We start from the raw sequence: 23,060 nt of genomic DNA, 5'->3' as shown, positions 1-23,060 counted from the left end.
CTAGATTTTACTAAAAACAACCTTTAATTACCTCAATCAAATTTTTAGCAGGAATGCATTTCGGATACAAAGACCCCTCATCAGCCTACATACACACATAGAGTATAACACCAGACAATTTTGTTTAAATAAGAAAATTGCCGATTGAAAACTAATTTTTAAATATTAATAGAAATTTGAATGCCAACACTCGTTACTGGATGGCGAGATAACGACGAAATGCAACTTCGGAAGGGAATTTAAGACGATTTATGGAAGAAACGATACACTTTAAAGAAATTTTCGTACGAGTAAGACGTTTCAGATGGAATTCAAATAAAAGTTTTAAAATTTGAGAAGCCGTTTTGTAAATAAATGAGTTGTGAAATATTAGCAATAAACGCGCAAAATTGTTAATAAAAGCCAAAGGTCAACAATAAACTTATTATTGCCAGGTGCTTACAATCTGTAATGCAACAGGCATCCGAGCTCCTTCGCTCGGCGGGGTTTTCCCCGGGACAACTGCCTGCTTGTTGTGCGGATTCGGCGCCCTGCGCTGAACTCGCAGTTGGTCGATTACATCCGGATTAAGATACGGATTCTGGTTCCGCCCTGCAAGCCCCTTTTGTAGCTGGGCCGCTCTCCGGGCGTATCCCGTTCTTGAGCCGCCCTCTGGGCCCCTTTGGGATTTTCGCTTTATCGGCAGCCCTGGGGCCCACTGTCCCGTTGGAAGAACCCCTTCAGACCACCAAAAAACCAAAAAGTAGAAATAATATAAATATGAACGATGCACTGGGCCGTGTTCCAGTCCGTCGTCGCAGCGCGTCCTTCCATTTATTCTTACACACACACACTTCCTGCATTTCCCAATCAATTTTTCTGCTGTACAACAATGTAATCCCTTTCCAACTCCCCTAAAATCTCCATTTTTATTGTAAAAATCGTCATTTAGTCTCCAACAATGCAAACGACAATGTATTTCGTAACAATGATAACAATTGCTTAACAATAAAAAAACTGAATTAAATTTTCCATTCGGCATAAATATGTTTATTTTTTCATTTTACGTGGCCAAATTATGCAAAAATGATTATCGTCCACTTAATTCTCTCAAACTTTACTCTATTCATTACATCTAAGTACTAAAATCTTATATAAATTTCTTTATATAGCAGTATAGACTCAAAATTCGTATATACATTTTTCGCATAAAACACAAGGCATTTCTAATTCAATTATCATTTACACCGAAATATTACAAGACATTTTTCATTAACATGCTACCATTAAAGAAAATGGAAAGTCTATAAAGCTATTCGAAAAAAGTTGAAAAGCAAAATGCCTGATTAATTCTTTAGTTGCTTCGCTTCTCAAACTGTTTTAGGATATTTTAAATTTTCCTATAGTTTATAAAAATTTTCGTTATGTTAATATAACTTACCGTATTTTACGGACTATAAGACTCATGTTAATTTTTAAGCAATTTTTTTAAAAAATACCTATAAGACGCTACGGACTATAAAAAGCACCTGAATTTTGGAGGCAATTTTTCGAAGAAAAAAGTGCGTCTTATAGTCCGTAAAATACGGTATATATTGATTCTTCTATCTCCTACTTCTTTTAGACTGTGTTTCGGCAATTGCGATTCTGTTAACCGCGCATTTTACTTGTATTCTGAATAGGCAATCTCTCTCTCTCCCACGTTAGCTAGGTATGGATTATATAGTGCGATGGTAAAGTGTCTTCGTCCCTAAGTGGCTGGGCTGATTTGCCGACGTCATAATTTACTTTGTGTCTTTTTTTTTTTTTTAACTCTTTCCGCCCTGTGGGCACTAAGAGGGCCTCTTTTAGTAGGCCCATTATGGGTTCGGCCAGGCCCACAATGGGGCGACCGGGTGGTGAGGGACGGGGCCCGACATATCCGAACGGACCACCCCCCGAAAAATTCCTGGGGATTATTCGACCCGTTCGGATTCGATCCCGGGTCCCCCAGAGCGGTAGGCTGCCACCTTAGCCGCTCGGCCATCCGGCCGTCTACTTTGTGTCTTTGGACGCGCCAAGTCATTATTTCGTTCCTGGAAGCGCCTGTCGTTTCCACGCCGTGCGGACGAATTTTAAATCGCACTGTTTTATCAGTGTGTCTATTAAATCTTAGGACCATAAGATTTGTGTCTATTTTTGTTTATTTCTTTATAGGCAGATAATGGTTTTGAGTAAAGCCCCTTATGGAAAAAATTGCGGAAAACGTATTTAGAGAAATTTTCCCTTTCCGTTCCACAAAACCAGTGCAGAAAATCGTGTCTAACTTTTCCTTTACGGAATATGGAAAAGGACTTTCCTGCACCGATAGCAATCAAGTAGAGATTTATGTCATCACCACTGCATAATAAAAAGTTTCGAAAGAATATAGTATTTGAAGTAAAAGAGCAATCGGGATTTTATGCAATCGTCTGTAGAAGAGATTCTCATCCATTGACACGCAGACATGCCAACTAAATGCTACAATAGCGTTTTCCTCCATCTCGGCCATATCGGCTGTGACGTCATTACAATAATATCCGATTGCTTAAATTATTTTCCGGATCTGACGAGGACAAGATGTATATTTCGCACAGAACCACTATAGAATTACTTTTCTGTATTCTTTTTCCGCATTACTTTTCCGTAGTGATTTTTCTTGCGTGAGAGCGGTCTTAAGAAGAAACGCATAAAAATTATTCTAATCGTAAACACCAGAAATCAGCGACAAGTCGTCAAAGATTTGACAAGCTGCATTTAACCTTCGCACCCCTCATCCGCGGCAATTTGGAGAAGAATTTCCTGCGGAAAATGGAAATTTGAATACGAAAGAAAAACTGTTTTATATTGGTTTTATTTTAGATATATTTGAATTATTCAAGTCTCAAAATTTATTATTTATTACAAAAAATATTGCGTGTTCCTTCGAATTTAAATTTTCGGCAGTTGGTCGATAGGAAGGAGTTGAAAATGTTTCCCTAAGCCTAAAACAAAATAATATAATTGTTCTTCGAGCGGATAAAGCAGAATAACTTAGTTTAGTTACTAACGAATGGGAAAGAATGAAGATTTTATAGAACTAGAAGAGGATTCTGCACCTGAAATTCTATCAAAGAGTAGAACGCCTATTTTAAAAATTACATTCAAAACTCATAAACCCGGGGGAAAATGTAGACCGTTAGTAGATTTTCGCAATTCTACTTAGAAGAATATCTTGAAAAGAAATTACACGGTGGCCCGTACTCGGATTACAGAAAAACACGGGCAGATGCAGTGAATTAATTAACGGAATATTAAGTGCGGAGATCCGTTCGAGTTTAAATTAAAAAATATCCAATCACCTTGGTTTATACACTGCAGTAAAAATAATATTAAAATTTTATTTCTACAACACCATGCATATCTACGGAAATTTGCAGTGATTAAAAATAATTATAACTTAATTTGAATAGCGGAATGTTAATACAACCTAACACAAGTAGTTAACCAAGATTAAAAGATTTTTCAGATATATACAGTGCACTGTTTACATAATATAGTTAAATCATTACAATATACTAAAAGAACCAAAAAATTAGAGCATATAAATTTTTTTTTATTGATGCGTTATGTTTTATCCGAGACCAGTAAATTTCTTTACCTTTCTTTTTTCAAATTCCAAAAGATAATTTCAATATTAATAATAAATTATTGTTAATTATATTATAAACATAAAACAGAGCGAATTGAATTTATGAACTTACATTATTAACAATTAGTTTTCCTTTAATTATCATTACATTATGATAATGTATCAATCCGATCTTTTCACACACTGTTGTTATGTTAAATTTATTTTTGAACTTATTTAATGAAAACAGCTTAATGAAAAATAAATATTTCGAAAAGAAAAAGATGGATGAACAATTTTTAAATTTCTGTAGGAATTTTAAATAACTAAATCAATCATAAGATTACTTTTGGATACTATAGATTACCACCTATGGAATTTCGGGACTGAGTATATATCTGAACCGAGGGGACCGAGATGAGTTCAACGGTACCCTACTTTTGAACCGGAGACGAAAAATAAGAAAGTTATCATAGTTTTTAAGTTATCATACTTTTTTAATGCTTTCATGCAGACGGCACCGTAGTTGCTAGTGCTGCCATCTCGCGGTAAAGTCTGCAAACAAATAAAAAAAAGCACTCTGAAAGGCAAGAAATTGCACGAAAAGTCGAATGCCACTTCCTTAGTTTTTTTATTAATACCTACCGTGAATCAATAACTAGTGACGTTAAACAATCGGCGGCTCCCTTCCGGGGGAGTCGTCGGGAACGCGAACACTTTATTCAGGGTACTGCACATTAATCAACAAATAAATTGAGTTCAAAATTGTCAACGCAAAATACAGCTCTTACGAGTCTTGTGGTGGCTGCCATCTTGTTTACTGGTGTATTCAGCACCGAAAAAGACACTTGCAACTCGCTAGCAGAAACCGGAAAGTTGCCTGAGATTTTGCACAGAGATGCTGAGAGGAGTTGGCTACTTGCTGAAATTTTGAAAATGCCCATAAACCAGAAAAAAAGAGATGAGCCTTGCACTGGCCGGTCATAGACAGATGATCATTTGCCGCCACGGAAAAGGCTATCCTTGTGCCTATCAGCCACAGAGAAGCGATCCAAAAGAGAACAAAACACATGAACAAAGCAATCAATGCCAGTATTCTTAAGTTTAGTTCGTTTTTCGCGCCCATTTTTCGTTATGCGTATGCAATTTTTTTTTATTTCGTTACTTTTAGGCACGTACAATCGCGTCAGGAAGTTTGGACATTATCGCTTTGTCGCCCCTGTATCTCGCAAACGAAATCGTGGATTCCCATTTTTTATTAAAGTTTTGGATTCCTCATCGCAATTAATGGAAAATGGCAGTTTAATCAAAATCGATCCATCAAGTTTTAAGAATGAAAGTGATCCTGTAAGCCACCAAAAGAGACTTCGCTAACACTCCACCTCAAATATATTGCAAAGATTCTTTGCATTGACAAATTAATCAGTCAATTACTTGAGAATATAACTTTATTAGTATATTTAAATATTAAAATTAACAATTTTTACTGAATTTTGCTTTATATGTTTAATTAAATTATATTTTTTAAATTTATAGCAGTAATGGAAACAGTAATGCTGATAAGAGAAAGGATGCTATATGGGCAATGGGTTGATTTCTGGATCCAGCTGCAATACAATTATATTAAGAAATAAACGTCAGAAAGAAAATTTAGCAAAATACATTTTGGTTTTAAATCCATAAAAAAGAAATTCACTTACTTGTAGCATTCTTTCCATTCCCTTCATCATCATCCATAGTTCCTTTAATATTGGTACAAGCAAATGTTTCTTTGGGTATACTTTTGTCTATTTTAACTATAAAGAAAAAAGAAATTTGAAATTCTATCTTGAGGAAACCGTGTTTTGTATTTTCTTTTCTTTTCTTTTCTTTCGAAGACACAATGTAGTGACGTAAACTTAAACACTGGGCAAATTTTTCATCCTGTTTATTCGGTTGGAACGCTTTTTATTACATAACGCGTTTCGGGCCGATGCCCCTCTTCAGCCAACTAAACATTAAAAAGTAAGAGATGGCTATATACAAATATTTAAAATAAATACCGTGACAGTATACATAATTAGTTTTTAGAGGTTGTTACCTTCTAAATCCTGGTGGTGAGAGCTTGTATACCATTAAAAGCTGGTCCGTACCTCATTCGGTAGTTTAGACGGATGTAATAGTCCAAGGGTACAAATCTTGATAAAATTCCATAAAAAAGGTTTAGTATCAGTCTGTAGAAGTATACTGGGTTATTCTTCACAAATCGTATTCGTGAAACCATACCTGAGATTCGTCTACCAGTGTGTTGTCTAACGCTAATCTCGTACTCCTCCACCTCAACTGCGGAGTACGATCTGTTTCTAATTTGCATATGTCTGGTCGAGCATCAGCAGGGGAATATAAAAAGGATGAAAAATTCGCCCAGTGTTTAAGTTTACGTCACTACATTGTGTCTTCGAAAGAAAAGAAAAGAAAAGAAAATACAAAACACGGTTTCCTCAAGATAGAACTAAATTATTATTATCGAAACGGCGAATATCATCACCTAAGAAAAGAACCCAACCGAATAAAAAGGATGAAAAATTCGTCCAGTGTTTAAGTTTACGTCACTACATTGTGTCTTCGAAAGAAAATAAAATATAAAATTGATATATTATATCAATAAAAATTTTTTATTGATATAAAATATACCAAAAAGTTTTTAATAAAATATCATAACAGATGGTGCCAACACAATTTTAAATTCTTTTGCCAGGAAAGTTACATAACTTATTGCAGGATCTTTTACACTGTATTTGTTTGCAAACTCAAGTGAAATGGAAGTGGAAATGGATGCCCGCAGAGAATGAGAGTTGGAAAAGCATTAGCGTGGAAAACACATTATGCCATTCTTTGTAGCTACACCTGATATACAGGATGGGTGGAAAGTAACTAGGCATCAAGAAATTGCTATAATTTCTATATTTTGAATCCAAAGATGAAAATTATTTGATATGTACCTTATTAAGTGGAAATAAGGATGCATATCTTAAAATTCAGGCACTGACACCAATTATCAACTTCCTCAAATGATTGGGGATCATGATATGAATGGACAGCCATTTCTCTGTGCAACCACAACCAAACCTGTGGTCATTAGTTTCAAACAACAATTTTTGATTGTTTCTGGACAGATTGTGACATGACGTAAGCCACCGTCTCTAGAAACAGCAACCACTGATTTCCATACCTCAATGTACTGTACAGCAATCTGTGCTCACTGCTGAATAGTGAGCACAGATGGCCATGAAAAAAGTGGTTGGCCATCTTTTTCACCACTACATGCAACCTCTCTCTGTCACTACCCACACGGGCCACACCACCAATGCAGGAATAATTTTATTATTCCTGCATTGGTTAATATACATGTACACACAAACTTTATTATGATTGAATTATTATTACAAAAATTATGGCAATTTCTCAATACTTTCTACTAGTTACTTTCAACACTAGTTACTTTCTACCCATCCTGTCGGCATGTATATTTTTATTTATATAAAACATGTACAATGCCACAATGTGTAAATACCATTTTCTCTAAATACATTTTATTAAAGAAATGAATTTTAAACACACTGCTTTCTGCTGTGTAAAAATATTGTGGTGATAGCGGTGCTGTGAGTGGTTGTATTTTTAAGTTGAATTTATGTTCAGGCCATAAGGTTTTAAGCACCAAAGTGTGAGTCACGTGTCTTTTCACATTTAAAATGCTCCAGTTTATGTTTACATCATTTTGTTATTCCAGAGAATTTGTAACTTACGAGTAGTGAGCGAGTTTTTCTACCATTTTCCTTCAAGACTTGAAGGAATTCATTCACTAGAAAAAGTGTTTTTTTTATCTCTCCTGAAAAGTTTGTTTTTAGAATTTACAACATTGCATGCATCATATATTAAATTTAAAGTTTTTCTAATAAACAGTTAATTACTACAGGACCAATAATTTACAGGAATTTTAAATGAGATACAATGAACAAAAAATAGCGACAGAAATTCCTCTCTCTCTCTCTCTCTCTCTCTCTCCTAACAATACTTTCTAAATAATTAAAATTTGTAAATAAGAAAAATTATAATACTTTCTTTCTCCCATCTAGTACATTCTTATCAGATGCAAACTGAGCATGCTTTTCTGTCTCCAAAGATACATCTGCAAAAGGATGACTGGACATTTGTTCCATTTCCACAAACTGCCGCTGACAATAATGATTATTATTAAACAATTGCTAAATTATTAATAAAAAAAATAAACACAAAATAAAATTATTAAATATTATTTCAATAAAAAAGTTTAAATTACCTGTCTTCTATAAAGATCATATTTTTGTTTAATTTTCCATAAAACTGCAGCGATAATTAGGACAGATAAGATGCAACTAGACAAGAATAATAATTTTAAAATATAATTATATATAATATTTATTTAATAACTAAGTACTGTGGTACCTTATACAGTGAGTGATCAGTTAATGAACAAATCGGATAACGAACACTTCTGTGAAAGATTTTTATGCTCGGATAACGAACACCTCACAGGACAAACACAAGAAGAAGCGATGTCAAATAATAAATACCAATTGGTCTTCCTTTGTCTTCAGGCAACAATTTGAAACTTTTAAGAGCGCAGGAGACGTCGACATCAACGCTCAACCTGGTATATACTGATCGAATAGTATTCCTCCAAACTTTGAAACTCTCCCTTGTAATTCCAGCCTTTTATTTTTCTGACAGAAACAATTCTTTATAGTATTTCGTGAGACTGTCAGGTGGACACTCATTAAGTTTTGTGTCGGTTTTTATTTTTGAAAGATGAGAGTATAATAGTAAAGGTAGAGAGTGGGCAGATGTCTGATGTTGCTGGGCAATATGGCTTGAACAGGTCTTCAGTAGGGCACAGTTCAATCTTATCTAAGAAAGATACAGTATAATGATGGAGACTCAAGCAGCTAAAGGAGTAACAAAAACCACATCTGAGAAATAAAGAACATTGAAGAGCTCATAATGGAACCTGAAACTGATATGACGACAAAAAAATGCCAAGAACTCTTGAATGAAGAACACCAAGAAACTCGGCTAGATATGCTTTCTTCTGAAAAAGAGGATTAATGCCGATATCAGCTATTAAACATCTTTTGAAGAAGTGGGAGAATGTCAGAACAATGATCTTAGAATGGTATCCAAATCAGGTTGAGGTTAATAGGCTTGAGGATCTCTACAATTACAATGCTATTAATTACTTCTGAAAAATCCTGAAGAACAGAGAAAAGCAATCGACATTAGACAGATTCTTTAACCCCCACAAATAGAAAAAACATGACTAATAAAAATGCAAGACTGCGTATATATGTATTTTTATTATTACATATAAGTAAACGTAGTAAGAAAGTATATATTTTTTATTTTTTGGGGTCTCCAAAACAAATGAATCAAATTTCCATAAAAACCTATGGTAAATCGATAATTAATTAACGAACAATTTAGATGGTGAACAAAGTCTTGGAACGGATTATGTTCGTTAACCGATCACTCACTGTACTTTGAACAACTCTAACTTTGAATGTTCCAGACTTCAAACACTAAAGTTAAGGAATATTCAACCTGAAATTTGAATGATGCTTTTAAGCTAGACTTCAACCAAAATTCTATTGGACTAGATATGGCTAAATACAAAATAAATACTAGTATTTAACCATATCTAGTCCGATAGAATTTCGGCATTTGGTTGGAGTCTAGTTTATAGTATATCGGGTCTAGTGATGTTGTTTAGATGCTTTTAAGTTCAAACTGCACATGCAAAAAATGCACTTGCTGCATAATCATCATCTGTTGTGCATCAAGCAGTCTCTTACTCTCACTGTGAAAGCATCTATTGCATGCATGTTTTCAATGCTTTTTTTGCTTCATTTTTGATGTGTTTGATTTATATATATATATAAAACCCCTACCTATTAACTATGACATCCAAGAAATGTGTGAAAGCAATGAAGCCCGAGAAGAAGGTTATAATATTGACAATTAAAGTTGTAAAAAAACTTATCGTGAAGCATGAAAGCAATACGTATGTGGTGGATCTCGTGACCATGTTTAAAATGTCAAAGTCAATGGTGTTCAACATTCTTAAGAACAAGGAAGCAATAAAAACAGCAAATGTGAGTAAAGGAGATAGCCTGTTTATTGAGGAAATGAAAAAACACCTAGTATGGATAAATGAAAAGCAATTGGCTGGTGATATTATCTCTGAGAGAATTATTTATGAGAAAGCCAAGCAGCTGCATTGTGACCTTAAGTAATGGCATCACCACTCCTTGCTAAAATACAGAAGATGCAATTTTCATTTTGTTATCCACTATTTATATATTTTATTTATAGTTTTCATGTTTTAATTTATCATTTAGGCATTTAATTGTTTTTTTACCTTAAATTATGTATTTTCTGGCTAAGTTTATCAAAATAGTTAATGTTTAGAATCTGGAAACAGATTAAATCACTATCCTTTATTTCTAATCAGGAAAATTGTTTTGACTTCAAACAATTTAGAGTTCAAATGGCCTCCTAAAATGAATTATATTTGAAGTATGAGACACCATTGTATTTATATCTAATCTAAATGTATAAATTAATAAATAATCTGATTTTGTTAATGCAATGCAACAATGTGTTGTTTATGAAATAATTCAATTAATTAATTTGTTTTTAACTTCTACATTTGTAGAACTATTTCGCATTAAAAAACATTTGCTAAACTTATTTTTATCAAAAATTTTATGTACATATATACTTTTCTGAATAAATAATCTATTCTAATAAATAATCATTGTTTAAATTTATCCCTATTACATGTTTAATAATATTTTCTTTGTTTCTTTTGTCCATGATCATTATTATATACAGTGAATGGCAGAAGTCAGGAAGCTTCTATTTTATATTTTATGATGCATTGGCAATGTCTAGTAGAAATGCTTTATTGAACTTTGCAACTTTTCAATCATCCAGCTGTCAGCCTGTTATTGATCAAGAGCCAAAAAGTTTTTACCAAAACAAAAAGAAAATTTTCTGTTGGAAGAAAAATTCCATTTTAATATACAAATTTTGTTGCTCAGAGGAACTGCTTAGATTTCCTTTTGTACAGTTGAATTGTTTGGTTCTAGCATATAGAGCGACACAGAAATAATGTGTTGGGTTTTGATATCAATTCAGTCACAATGTCAACACACAATATACCCAATAAATATGGTGAAGTATATGATTGAGAAAAGAGTTTTTTTTTTTTTTATAAATAATTATAACAGAAATAGAAGTTTAAAAGAAACAACTATAGAGCCTTTCATACCCAGTACTCTGCCTCAAGTCTAAAACTTTTACAATAATTTTTTGTAGATTTTTATATTCTAATTCATATCATAAAAATAGTAAAAAGAAATGAAAGTTTTGTACCAGACTACAATATAAATAACCATAACTTGAGTTGAATCAGTTTGTAGAATTATTTGTATATCAAACTAAAACTGATCTGGCTCAAGCTGTAGCTAATTTCCAGGCTAATTCTGAGAAAAATGGAGGTATCTTTTATATATTGCTCATATTTCTTCTTCTTCACTATCCATAAATGTTTTGTGGAATTATATCTATGCTTTTTTTAAAAACTATTTTTGTGCTATGGGCACTAAGAGGGCTTTTTTTAGCAAGCCCATTATGGGTTCAGCCAGGTCCACAATAGGAAAACTGGGTAGTGAGGGACAAGGCCCAACATATCCAGATGGACTTCTGCCTGAAAAATTCCTGGGGCTTTTTCAACCTGTCTGGATTTGATCCCAGGTCCCCAAAGTGGTAGGCTGCAACCCTGACTGCTCGGCCATCTGGACATCAAAAATCTACGCTTTGGGATACTCACTCCAACACACTGATCAATACATTAATTTGATTATTTGACAAATATTCAGCTTTAATTATTAACCAAAGACAGTAAAGAAAATCCAACTTATCAGATTTTTACATAAATACAAGACCAACTTCTGTCCCAAATTTCAGTAATGGCAATGAAAATGTGTGTGTTAGAGTCCAATTTATGTTTTTTTCTCTATATACTCCCACTCCACATACTGACACTTCTCCTATTGTTTTAGCAATGATGTTGTGTGTACAATCTAAAAGTATTTTGACTAGTGTAAGAGCACAGCCCTGAACATGGTGAAGGTAATCATCATACTTACATAGGAAATTCTGAATCATCTCACATAGTCTGGATCTGTAATTGTGCATTAATCAGTTGTTTGGCCCTTTAAATAAAGTCTTGGAAAACAGAAGCATTGGAAGACAAGAGCCACTGCATGAAGAATCTTGAAGTCTGAGTTCATCATGTAGTGGCTCTAACACTATCCAAAATACTTTTATTCTGCATGCAGAGAATTTTTGTCAAAACAATAGGAGGAGTGTCAGTGTGTGGCAAGGGAGTACACAAAGAAAAAAAAAACTATAGATTGGAATTACATAACAAACACAGTTCCATCACTATTACTGAAATTCCAAACAGAAAGTGAACTGATCTTGTGTAAGAACCCAATATGTTAAATCTTTATAGGTTTCGGTAAATTGTAAAACTCATCATCCACATTTCTAAATCTTTAACTATTGTTTATTTGTGTTATCATCTCTTCTTTGTTGTTATTTGTATATTACTATTCTGTTTTAGAAAAAATATAATGTTTATTGTGTTAGTTTAATGTTGAAAGCATTCTATATCATTTAATTAACTAGATTTCATAATTATAAAATTAGTATTACTTCACATCTTATGCATCAGTCAAATTAATTCAGATTAAATGTAAAAAAATATCAAAATCTAAGTTTATTTAAATACCTTGAAAATATGATAAAGAATTGCGACAGATCTCTGAAAATGATCTGTGAAAATGTTCTGTGAAAATGTGAAAATGATATTTGTAACAGAAATGGTGTGCTAAATCCAAATACACGAACATAAAAAGTTGTATTGTCTGTACCAAATATATAATCATCATGAAAAAACTGCACTTTAAAATTGTTGCATTTTTCACCTTCATGAAGTAAACGTTTAGTCGTGGAAACTGTAAATACAGAAATAAAATTAATTTAGAAAATAGCTTAACATTATTTCTAAACTTTGTTTAATTAACTCACAAGATGAAACTGTTATATTTATAAGAGCACTACAAGAACATATTATAGTTAACTCAACATCTGCATCTGGTTTGACAGGAACATTCATAAAATTAATTTTTGTAAAATGTTTATCTTTATTTTTTGACATATTAAAAGTATACTTGAAATCTGTAGAGAGATTATCTAAAAAGAAAAAAACTTATATTAAAAATCTGAATGAAATGTTTGAGTGTAATTTATCAAAAGATTTTATTTTATAAATTATATTTGATGGAAAAAATCATCAAATTATATAAATTTTAAAAGATTGATCTCTAATCATAGCAGAAAAAAACCATTGATTATAATTACAACTTCAAATTTTCTTCAAGAAAGTCAAAGATTTAGAAAGCTGTTGTTTTTGACTTCATGAAGATGTTTGGAAGTTGTTATTGTACTGGATAAAATAATTAATTAATTTGCAACTTGAACACCAACTATATAGTGTATTCACTCGGACACATGGCAAATTTCATCACTAATTTTTATTCAGTCAACTTATTCCATTATTCCATGCACCATTATTCAGGTGGTAGCCTGCTTTGAGCACTCTAATTTTTTCGAAGTAACTTTGAAAAAATTAGAGTGCTCAATAAGTGGATAAATTAATTAATTATATTATCCAGTACAATAACAACTTCCAAACATCTTCATGAAGTCAAAAACAACAGCTTTCTAAATCTTTGACTTTCTTGAAGAAAGACCCGGAACACTTAAAATTAACGGCTTTTAAATCATGGATAAAGAGAGCTCACCACCACTGCACCAGCATATATGATACATACAGAGAGTTAAATTACATACGCAAAATAGCGCTTCAACATGGTTACAGAAGACAAACGGTGGATACCCTTATTAAGACCTTCCAGCCACACAACCGACGTATAAAGGAGAACGAGCAGAAAGAAAGGATTGTCCTTAGTTACATACCGTTTTTAAATGACCGAGTGAATACACTATATAGTTGGTGTTCAAGTTGCAGAATAAGTACCAGCACAGTTTCATAAATACTAGAATTAATTAATTATTTTATTTTATTTTTTAATTTATATTAATTATTTTATTTTACTAATTTGATGTGCTGACAATTATAGTACGTTCTATATTCTGATTATAAATATTGATATTGCCGAGTTTTTATAATTAGAGATTATTGAAGCTATAATTTATTATTGCAAACATTTCAGGACAGAAGAGAGAATTTCAAAGATTGATCCAGTCAATTCTGTAGCTGTATGAACAATAAAACCTACTAAACACAGATAACTTAGGAATTAAATTTGTTTTAGTACAACTAATTTTGATTTTTACCCAAGTAAATCTGACCTAGAAAAAATTAGATAAAAGACTTGCAGCCAATTTTAGATTCTTGAAGTCTAGACAAAACTAAATTCTAATATAGTTACTGTCTGCAGATCAGTTTAAAAAATTTGATTAAGTTTTAATGAAAACTCCTGTTGAGAAATCTATATCTGAAGTAGTCATAATAACAAACAGTCCATATGATGACAACATTCCTTTTAAAATAGAACTTGTTACAGACATGAAGTTCAACTTTACATCAATACATGTACAGACTCTATAATAGGATAAAAAAGTATAAGACACTTTTATGCAAGGATAGGTTCTACTTGCAAATTACAAAACAATTTATTAAATATATCTAATTGATTCTGTAATATTGTTTTGCAGTATCTTATGTCTTGTCTTTTTTAGAGTTTTTCAATGCCTTTTTATTTTATACAGATCTTTATTGATTTGACTTGCGTCTTTACAAGGAAGAAAAAAGAAGGACAAAATAATTGGTACACATAACATATAAATATCGTATACATATATTAATAATAATAATTATTAACATCATATCATAGCATGAAAAATGCAAATATATAAAGTAAATAGAATTAGTAGTTAATATTATGCCATAAGAAATTTAATGAATATTGAAAACATTTATATACCTTAAACAATATTAAGGAACTTACATTATTGTCAAGTAACAAATAAAAATGAAATTCATACCCTAACAAAGATTCCTTTAGATATTCTAAAGGTTCACAAGAAATAAATTATTGTATTAATGTATTAATGTAATGTATGTAATTAATGTAATGTAATGTAATTAATGTATTAAACATCATCACTAAACTCGATATACTAAAGCTAAACACCAACCAAATGCTGAAATTCAATCGGGCTAGTATAAGGCTAATTACTAAATAAATTACGTAAGCAATTTGACTCTAGAGGGAGGCGTTAGGCACTATCTCGTATTAACATTAATAATTATAATTTTTAATTAATTAATTTAAATAATTTAGAAACGCTGGGAGAAAAAATTGGCCCGGAGCGGGACTCAAATCCACAACTCCTGCTTACCATGCAGATGCGTTGCCAGTTACGCTATCCGGACCTCCAGTCTGGTCTCCCTTTCCAGCATATATAAGCTAACGATATAACCATTGACGGTTATTATATCAGGTTTAGTGATGATGTTTAATATATATTACGCCTTGCCGGGGCTTATGATGGCCGGTTGAGTGCCTTAGAGAACGTGGGCATGGATGTGTCCCCAGCCGGCATTGTAATAATCGTCAATGGTTATAAGGGAAAGCCGGACCAAGGGAAATCCTACCAGCTAATCGCCCAACACCCGGCAAGCAACCACTTCCTGCGCGACGGCCTTTATACCTCTTTTGCGGACTGGTGGTTTGTTCACTGTGCCCGCCTTAGCGTCGTGCCTCTCCACGGTCACCGTCGCTTTGGTAATAGGTCTAAGAAATGTAGATAATGTAACCACCCTTTGGAGACGCTTGCTCATGTTATCTATCAATCACTGCCGCCCAAACCTGCGTTTCGTCACGCAATGCCACAACGCCGTTTTGGACCGCTTAAGACGCGCTACCGACAGCAGAAACCTTAAGATCTTCTGCAACCAACGTATTCCTGGCTTCGACGATCGGTGCCGGCCCGACCTGGTAGCAATAAACGACATCGCCAAGACCGCCACCATTGTCGACATGGCCATCCCATTTGAGAACGGGCAAAATGCCTTCAATGTAGCCAGGGACACCAAAATTAGTAAGTACTTTGCCTTAACTCAATTTTTTAAACAGCAAGGCTATGACACGTTTTGTGATGCCTTCATCGTGGGATCTCTCGGCGGGTACGACCCAAACAACACCTCAGTTTTGCAACGCCTGGGAATCAGCCGCGATTACTCTAGGATGATGATTAAGTTAATGGTAAGCGACTGCATCAGGTGGAGCCGGGAGATCTACTGCAACCATCTTCGTTATAGCGCCGGTCCACGCAGCCACCAACTCACCACCCTTGACAGACCAAGACATGACAATCATTAGGACTTTCCTTCTTGTACCATCTGTCAGGCTATGTGCCCATGTCGTGTTATTCCTGTTCCTGCTGGCTGTGTGCCCATGTCGCGACTACCACTTATTGTCGCGGCATCTAGCTCCAATTTGAGCTATTCTTTGTAAATTTTCTCTCAGTTCTGGCAGGCTTTGCGCCCATATCACGGTCTCTGTTACATCCAGCCACCCATAGGCTGTGATCTTGTACTTACCTGTTCACCTTTGTTGTCGCGGTTCTCAGCTCCAATTCGAGCTGCTTTGTACATTTCACACCCCACTCTTTGGCAGGCTTTGAGCCCATGTCGCGTAGACCACTGCTTGGTCTTTCTTATCCAGCCACCCATAGGCTGCGATTTTGTAAATACTTGCATTCTTTTTCATCTTGTTTATTTCTGCACAATTACTTTTTACACCCTTGTATTTTGATTAATTTGAATAAAAATATTTTAACTCTAACACACTAAAAATAAAAAATTTTTAGTTAAGAAAACAAGTAAATATTATACTCTTTCCATTTCCGACTTCGAGGATTCTATGAGTCAAAACAAGACAGACAAATGGCAAGGAACCATCATTACTTTATTAATTTATCCATATGCATTTCGCCATCTAGGCCTCCTCAGTGGATACATCAGGATGTTATTCGTTGATTACGTTTTATGCCCAACAGCCATTCCCAGCATGCATCAACAACTACTCCAGCATTCAAATTAAGTAAATTTACATGTTCGGCGATACAGAAATGTTCTACAATTTTTCTTTCTAAGTTATTTTCTATTCTATACAAAATTTTAGTATTTTTTATATTTATATTACAATTAAATTTATTGCAATGTAGAAACCATGCTGACTCCGTTCTTCTCAGTCTAATGGCCGCCTCATGTTCCTTTACTCTCAACTCCAATCTTCTTCCGGTTTCTCCAATGTAATAATTTGGACTTCCACATGTACATGACATCCTATATACGACACTGGCGATTTTAAATTGGTCTCTGGGCGAATTTTCACTATTCATTATACTAATAATGTTAGACATCTTATTCTTTTGGCTTGCAACTATGCATACAGAAAATCGTTTAAAAATTGGTTTATATTTTTCAAAAACCTTAGCAACATAAGGAAACTTTGCATAAGAAGAACCTTTTATCGAATTTATATTTTAACTCTGTTCTTATCAGCTTGATCGGTCTCCATTAAGCTGATCTTCTGCCACCGGCTACTCGTCGCCCGGATTCCGAGCCTCCGCTCCCCGGGGTAAGTATTGCTCTTTTGGTTTTTCTGTCCTGCTTCTTCTCTCTTCCGCTGGAAGAGCGGCCTGCACGGTTTAAACACACCGTGTATTCGCTGCTCGACCAGCAAAACTTTTCTATCGCCTCACTGGCCTTAAGCTGGTGAGGGCTCTAGTCTCCTTCAACTAGTGGAAGTCATAGCACTCCCGCTAGTCCTTTCTTTTTCTTCCCGCCTCTTCTTAGTTGGTCGCCCTTGCGCCCCAGGAGGCTTCTTCATACCCTTTCCTATCCCAGCTACACTTTGGTCTTGGCCATGCCTCCTAGCGATGCTGAGGTGACACTTTTGGTTCCACTATGTCCACCATATCACTGCCCGCTCTGCCTTCCAGTCTTCCGTGACTATGTTGACCACAATGGGCTCTGCAGACACGTTCGTCGCATCCACCGAGATTTTCTCACCTTCGAGTGTAGGGCATGTCACCTCAGGCTTGAAAATTTAAAAGCCCTTAAACTACACCAAGCTAAAAATGCTAACTGTGCCAGCCAGATTCCGGCTGTCTCTCCTAATTCCACATGGGACTCAAGACCACGTGGCTGTCTGCCCAACCACAACAGCAGTCGTCACCGCCGTGCCTTTGCCTGGGCTGAGTCCTCTCTGGTGGACAGCCCTCAATCTGTCGCCTCTTCGTCTGCACAGTCTTGCCTCGACACTCCTCCATCAGGTCAGCTTCGTCCAAGACCTCTCAGGAGAACAAGAGCCATCTCCTCTGTCACGTCCTCCCAGCAGACACAGGTATGTGAAGAAGCTGCCCCCTGCAGTACCTCACCATCTCAGCCTGGTCCAGCCCCTCTTCCAGCTGCGGTCAACCCCGGTTCCGGCTCGTCGCCGTTGTCGTCGCTTCATTAGAGGCCTAACTCCGATCCTGCAGCCACTGTCATCTACTGCTGATGCAGGTTCTCCTACTCTTGGGTCCTCCAACCCCCTGGTGACAGTTGCTCCCTCTCCAAACACCCAGCCATCGCCATCTTCACTCCGCCAGCCTACGGCTCCAAGTCAGCCCTCGGCCTTCCAGGATTCCTCTAACTCCTCACCTCCAGCTACAGTTCCTCCAGCAGCCTGCAGTCCCGGCAGCCTGAACAACGTTTCTCCTTCCCCCGGCAGTCCCCTCCTAGGTCACAACCTGGGAGGACCGCTTCAACTCTGCTGTCGACAAGGACATGTTAGAATCCATCCTGGGTGACTTCATGACCCTTGTCTTCAACATCTGCTCCATCTCGCCGTCTTCTCGTAACCGCACCATCCAGGCTCCTTCATCGCAAGCCCCCCAACGTGACCAGGCGAGCTACATCCAAAAGCTCTATCGTGCCAACCGCAAGCGGGTCTTCGACATTATCACTGGAGGTAGGTCCCGTTTCTGCAAAATCAATCAAGACTCCATTTTTGAACATTTCAGCCGCTCCTGCTCTGCTCCAGCTACTCCTGTGGACCCTATTGCTACCCCAGCCTCTCCTCCTACCTCCTCGGAAGATCCTTTTAGTCTCCCGTTTTCCTCTAAGGAAGTCGCCAATCGCCTCGCCAAGGGTAAGAACACCGCCCCGGGCCCAGACAAGGTCTGCTACCTGCACTGGCGTAAGGTAGACCCCCAAGGTGTAATCTTGGCTGCTATCTTCAATGCGGTGAGACAGATTGATTACATCCCACATAGTTGGAGGTTGTCTTCTACCATCTTAGCCTACAAAAAGGGCAACGAAAATGATTTACGAAACTGGAGACCAATCTGCTTAATCAACACCATCTGTAAGTTGTACACGGCCTGTTTGGCCGACCGTCTCCTGAGCTGGTGCTCAGTCAACAACCGCCTTTCCACAGCTCAGAAAGGTTTCCTCCATTTTGAAGGCTGTCTTGATCACAACTTTCTTCTCCAGTCAGCCATCCAAGACGCCCGTCGTAAGCGGAAAAACTGCTACATGGCCTGGCTGGACATAGCAAACGCCTTTGGCTCAATCCCTCATTCAGTAATCTGGGAGTCCTTAAGATGGCACGGCCTGCATCCTGACGCCATCTCTACCATCCGGTGTCTGTACGATGGCTTCTCCACCTGCGTACGTACTAGTGAAGGCTTCACGGCTTCCATCTTGGTCCAAGCAAGTGTGAGACAGGGGTGCCCCATCAGCCCCCTTCTCTTCAACCTTGCCCTGGAACCGGCCATCTAGCAAATCCAACGTCTCAAATCAGGGTATAACCTTTTCAACTATCAGATCGACGCCCTCGCCTACGCCGATGACATTGTTCTACTAAGCGACAGCGTCACAGGTCTCCAAGCTATGCTTTCATCTATCTCTGAGTGGGCTGCCTGGGCGAGCATTTCGTTTAATATACACAAGTGCGCCACCCTTGCGGTCTCAGATAAAAACAAAAACTTGAATCCAGATACCTTTAAAATTAACGATACTTCCCTTCCTAGCCTCTCACTTCAGGACTCTTACAAGCATCTGGGGGTTCCCACGGGTTTCTCGAGGTCTGACACCAAAGAGGACATCTTCCACTCAATCTTTAAGGACGCAGACAGCCTGGACGCCTCACGCTTGGCCCCTTGGCAAAAGATCGATGCCCTTAACACGTTTGTTCTCTCGAGGCTCCCGTTCCACCTCACCCTTGGGTCCACCACCAAACGGACACTGGACAAAGTCGACAAACATACAAAAAAACTGGTCAAGAAGTGGATGAGCCTACCGCAGCGTGCCAGTCCCGAACTAGTCTTTCTTCCGCACAGCCAAGGAGGTGCAGGCGTCACACCAACATCGGTCATCGCTGACATTACACAAATCAGCCACGCAATCCACCTGTTTGACTCTTTGGACCCAACTGTCACTGATATCGCGGTTGGCTCCCTCTGCTCAATTGTAGAGCAGCGTATCAAGCGCCCGCCATCCCTCACTGACCTATGTCAGTTCCTAAACAGCACCTTGGAAGATGACCTCAGGTATACGGACTTCTCCTCTATGTGGACCAGGCTATGAATGGCAACTCGGCATGTAAGGAAAAATCCAACATCGAATGGTCTGACGTCGGCCTCAGCACCCCAACTCTTACCTGTAATGAAAACATAGTCAAGAAGAAGCTCTGCCATCGCAACCTCTGCCACCAGTTGAACTTCACCTTCCTGGAAAGCTTACTGCGTAAACCTGACCAAGGTAAGGTTTTTCAAATTACTGCTGGCAACCCAGCCAGTAACCACTTCTTAGGTAACGGGCACTACACTCGTTTTGCTGACTGGCGGTTTATTCATCGCGCAAGACTGAGTGTAGTCCCCCTCCGTGGCCTTAAACGCTTTGGTTCCGGTCCTAAGTCCTGCCGTCGCTGTGGCTACGCCCAAGAGACATTGGCGCACGTCTTATGCCACTGCCCCCTGAACTTCTCCACGATCACGAAGAGGCACAACGCGATTCTAAACAGACTCGTCTGAGCTTTCAACAAACAGGACGCCCAAGTCTATGTCAATCAGCGGCTTCCGGGTTACGACGTGAATTGTAGGTCTGACCTGGTGATCCTTTATGACCCCACCATGACCGCCACGGTGGTAGATGTGGCAACGCCCTTCGCGAATGGCAAAGAAGCTTTCGACATCGCCCGGCAGGAGAAGCTTCAGAAGTACCAACACCTAGTGAGCCACCTACGCGAAAAAGAATACAATACCCATATCAGCGCCTTCCTGGTGGGGGCCCTTGGAGGCTATGACTTGGAAAACGAATCCACGCTCCGCAGACTCGGCATTGGTAAAAACTACTCAAAGTTAATGCGTAAGCTCATGGCATCACTCACATGGTGAGTGATGCCATCAGGTGGAGCGGTGAAATATACCGCCAACACCTGTCTGGCCAATGCTCCTCCTAACTCTGTATTCACTCCTTTGGTTGTAATGTATTCTTTTGGCTGGCTAGTGCCCGTGTTAACCGCGTGTTTTGCTCTGTATCCTTTTGGCTGGCTGTGCGCCCTTGTTTCGTGACACTGGGCTTTGGTCCTCCTTTTCCTCTTGTTTTGTTGTCCATTGCCCAGCTTCCAACTGGTTAACATTTTCAGTTCCTTTGCATTATTTACTGTTTATATCAATCTCTGTACATATGTTTGCATATTCTCTAATAAAGGCTTTTTAAATTGTTTTTACAATACTCAACTAAAACATTAAACTTCAATTGCAGGGAAACAACAAAGTTAAATGGCAATATAATATCATCTGCAAATAAAAGACAGTCCAACTCAATATGCAAGGAGAGTACAATACCCATAATTCCTTTTTCCCATATAAAATACAGAAGATCGTTTATAAATAAATTAAAGATAACAGGACTTGGGTTCATCCTGATGTAAACCCTTATTCAATGTACAAGAATCCATTCTGATAAGATACAATGCAACTAGTGTTAGAAAACAGCTGTTTCAGTAGATTAATAAATGAATTGGAGATGCCTCTCTTAGCAAGTTTCCACCATAAAATATCATGATCTACAGAATCAAATGCTTTTCTCAAATCAATAAATCCTACATATCACTTATGATGTTTTCTTGATAATGCTAACTGACTAATTCCCTGTAAAATAAAAGATTATAGCCAACTCCTCTGTTTTTAAAGAAAACCCCAATTTGGGGATACAATATTAAACTCTTCAATCCAGAGATTCAAATGGTTTACCAAAATACAAGAAAAAATTTTTCTAAATACATTAATTAAAGATATTGGTCTATAATTAGTTAACACAAATCTAGTATAACATTTTTAAACACACTTCCTACCAAGAGGAAGGAAATCTGCAGTTTAACTTAAAATCATTAAACAATTTTCAATGCCTTTTTATTGGCCTTCTTTAAAGATTTCTGTCTAAAGTTCCAGACCTTATTTATTAGTATACACTAAGAAATAGACCATAAAGATATACAATATCTCTGAATGGATGTATGAAACAATTACAATAAAAACAAAATAATTTTTCTAAAATATATTAAGGTAATAACAGACAAAATTCATATACTCACAATAACAAGAACCACCTTCTTCTAAAGGGTTTCCAAAATAATGATTACTTTCATCACATCTAAAATTATTATTATTTTAATTATTTCACAGATTATATAATATTTTTCTGTAAAAAAGAAACAAAACATTAAAACACATGCCTTTCACAATGATTTCCAGTCATTCCTTTAGTATTACAATGGCATTTTCCTGTTTTTTGTTCACATAGATGACTATGATTATTGCAAAAACAAGGTGTACAATTCCCACCATTTACTGGATTACCATAGTATCCAGCTATGCAATGTTGGCAATAAGGACCTGTAAAAATGCATTAAAAATTTGAAAATATTCTTTATAAAATACTATAATAAGTAAACTAGGTATTTTCTAGGAAAATGAAACCAAGCTCCATGGCATAGATTTTTTTCTGTTTCAACACCACAGGAAGATACAAATGTGATGATATGCTTATAACATTCTGTCTAAAGCAGTTTACAGTATGCAGGTTCTGGGCAGTACATGCATGTACAATGTAATAACTGACAAAAACAACAAAAAATGTTTAAAACACCTACATGTGCAACCAGCAGCTTACAAACTCTAACAATTGGTTAAAACACATATGTATGGCTGCAAGCAATGC

At 36.6% G+C, this 23,060-nt stretch overlaps 1 protein-coding gene across 1 annotated transcript in view; it reads right to left on the bottom strand.

The window, feature by feature from the left end:
* Positions 1-5,037: 5,037 nt before the first annotated feature.
* Positions 5,038-23,060, bottom strand: part of LOC136974706 (attractin-like protein 1) — a 77,367-nt gene continuing 59,344 nt past the window's right edge. Inside the window, exons 16-23 of the mRNA XM_067269645.1 lie at positions 22,576-22,735; positions 22,435-22,493; positions 12,782-12,946; positions 12,483-12,708; positions 7,926-8,001; positions 7,705-7,821; positions 5,308-5,403; positions 5,038-5,214 (exon numbers count right to left, since the gene is read on the bottom strand). Of these exons, the coding sequence (XP_067125746.1) occupies positions 5,395-5,403; positions 7,705-7,821; positions 7,926-8,001; positions 12,483-12,708; positions 12,782-12,946; positions 22,435-22,493; positions 22,576-22,735 (812 nt within the window). The 3' untranslated portion in view covers positions 5,038-5,214; positions 5,308-5,394. The remainder of the gene's footprint in view (positions 5,215-5,307; positions 5,404-7,704; positions 7,822-7,925; positions 8,002-12,482; positions 12,709-12,781; positions 12,947-22,434; positions 22,494-22,575; positions 22,736-23,060) is intronic.

The sequence above is a fragment of the Centruroides vittatus genome, unplaced genomic scaffold (assembly GCF_030686945.1).
Source record: "Centruroides vittatus isolate TY-2023 unplaced genomic scaffold, ASM3068694v2 contig_355, whole genome shotgun sequence".
NCBI classification, from domain to species: domain Eukaryota; kingdom Metazoa; phylum Arthropoda; class Arachnida; order Scorpiones; family Buthidae; genus Centruroides; species Centruroides vittatus.
This window is presented reverse-complemented; position numbering and strand designations above follow the sequence as displayed.